General features: G+C 38.4%; 1 protein-coding gene across 1 annotated transcript in view; it reads left to right on the top strand.

The window, feature by feature from the left end:
- LOC107728095 (liprin-beta-2-like) overlaps nucleotides 1-1,334 on the top strand; it is a 40,642-nt gene that overhangs the window by 26,278 nt on the left and 13,030 nt on the right. The window contains exon 10 of the mRNA XM_016538171.1: nucleotides 891-923. Within this exon, the coding sequence (XP_016393657.1) occupies nucleotides 891-923 (33 nt within the window). The remainder of the gene's footprint in view (nucleotides 1-890; nucleotides 924-1,334) is intronic.

Below are 1,334 nucleotides of genomic sequence, written 5' to 3'. Positions count from 1 at the left end.
TGGCCTTTGTCAATCATGGCCTCCTAATAATCCCCATCCACTTGATTGGCTCTATGACTCTCTCTCCTCTCCCCCTGTAGCTGGTGTGTGGTGAGCGCACTGGCGCCGTTGTACTGTGGCTGCCGTCGCATCTGGTGGTGGTTGAGGAGAGGAGGAGAGACCCCCACCCCCCACATGATTGTAAAGTGCTTTGGGTGTACAGCAATACACAATAAAGCACTATATAAATGCATCATTCATTCATTCATAACTGTGTGCACTTGGCTAAGTAGCAAAAGTATTAGTTCTGCTGTTTTTAAATCAGTTGTTTGTCCGACTAATGACAGACAGTGAGAGAGTTCAGGGAATGCATGCATTCCATATGCACTTAGTTTTGCATGCAGTTTTTGCATCCGGATGTTGTTAGTTACATACAGAACTATGTATGAATAGCAGTATGAGTAGTATGTCCAAAAATGCAGTATTCATAAAATAGCAGGTAAAACATACCTAAGCGACTTACTGCTTCAGCCACAGTTCTGAAAAGCATGGCTGATGTTGCAGACTTTATAGAACATACTTTATTAATGGCCGAGAAGTAAGTTCTTCATCAAATATAGTGCACACACTGACAGCACACGATTTCGGGAGCACATTGTCATTATTCTTGTAATTCCCTTTTGTGCTGTTATAGTGGCACTGAAATTACACACTTAGCCTTTAAATTGTATCTGCATTACACTGGCCATTAGCTCCCTTGCTCTTTAGATTTTGGCATTAGCCTTTGAAAAATACATATCGGTCAATCACTAATGTTGACAGCAGTTATTAATAATTGCCATATGTGTGTGCTGTGTAGTGGGGTAGCTAACAATGGTTCTTTTTCCTTACTACCATTCACTCACCATTAGAGGAGATATACAGAAGGAGACTCAACACCAAACGTAAGCTTGTTTTTATTACACAACTTCACATAAATTGCTAGAAAGATTAATGCAGAATTCATCTGCATACATAAAACCCATTTCTGCATTTGATTGTGTAAGTTCTCACTTGTTTCATTGTTTTATGTGACCCCATAAACTCATGCCTGTGTAAGTGTCTTGTGAACTGGTGACTCTAAAATGAAGTCATAACCATTTATTGCTCCACTTGGCTTTCCTTGGAAAAGTAAGATCAGTGTAATTCCTGTTTTCCATATCTGTATACTTTAATTATGTTCAGGGTAGTAGATCTTAAACATGTGTGAGGTTTATTAAATTCTAGACTGTAGTTACTAGACACTGTAAACAATCTTTCAAATCTTGATTCTATGGCTGTCCCATAAATTTTTTCTTTTTTTCTTTTTTTTTTTT

This window comes from Sinocyclocheilus rhinocerous, unplaced genomic scaffold (assembly GCF_001515625.1).
Source record: "Sinocyclocheilus rhinocerous isolate Xijiao unplaced genomic scaffold, SAMN03320098_v1.1 scaffold1358, whole genome shotgun sequence".
Classification (NCBI taxonomy): domain Eukaryota; kingdom Metazoa; phylum Chordata; class Actinopteri; order Cypriniformes; family Cyprinidae; genus Sinocyclocheilus; species Sinocyclocheilus rhinocerous.
This window is presented reverse-complemented; position numbering and strand designations above follow the sequence as displayed.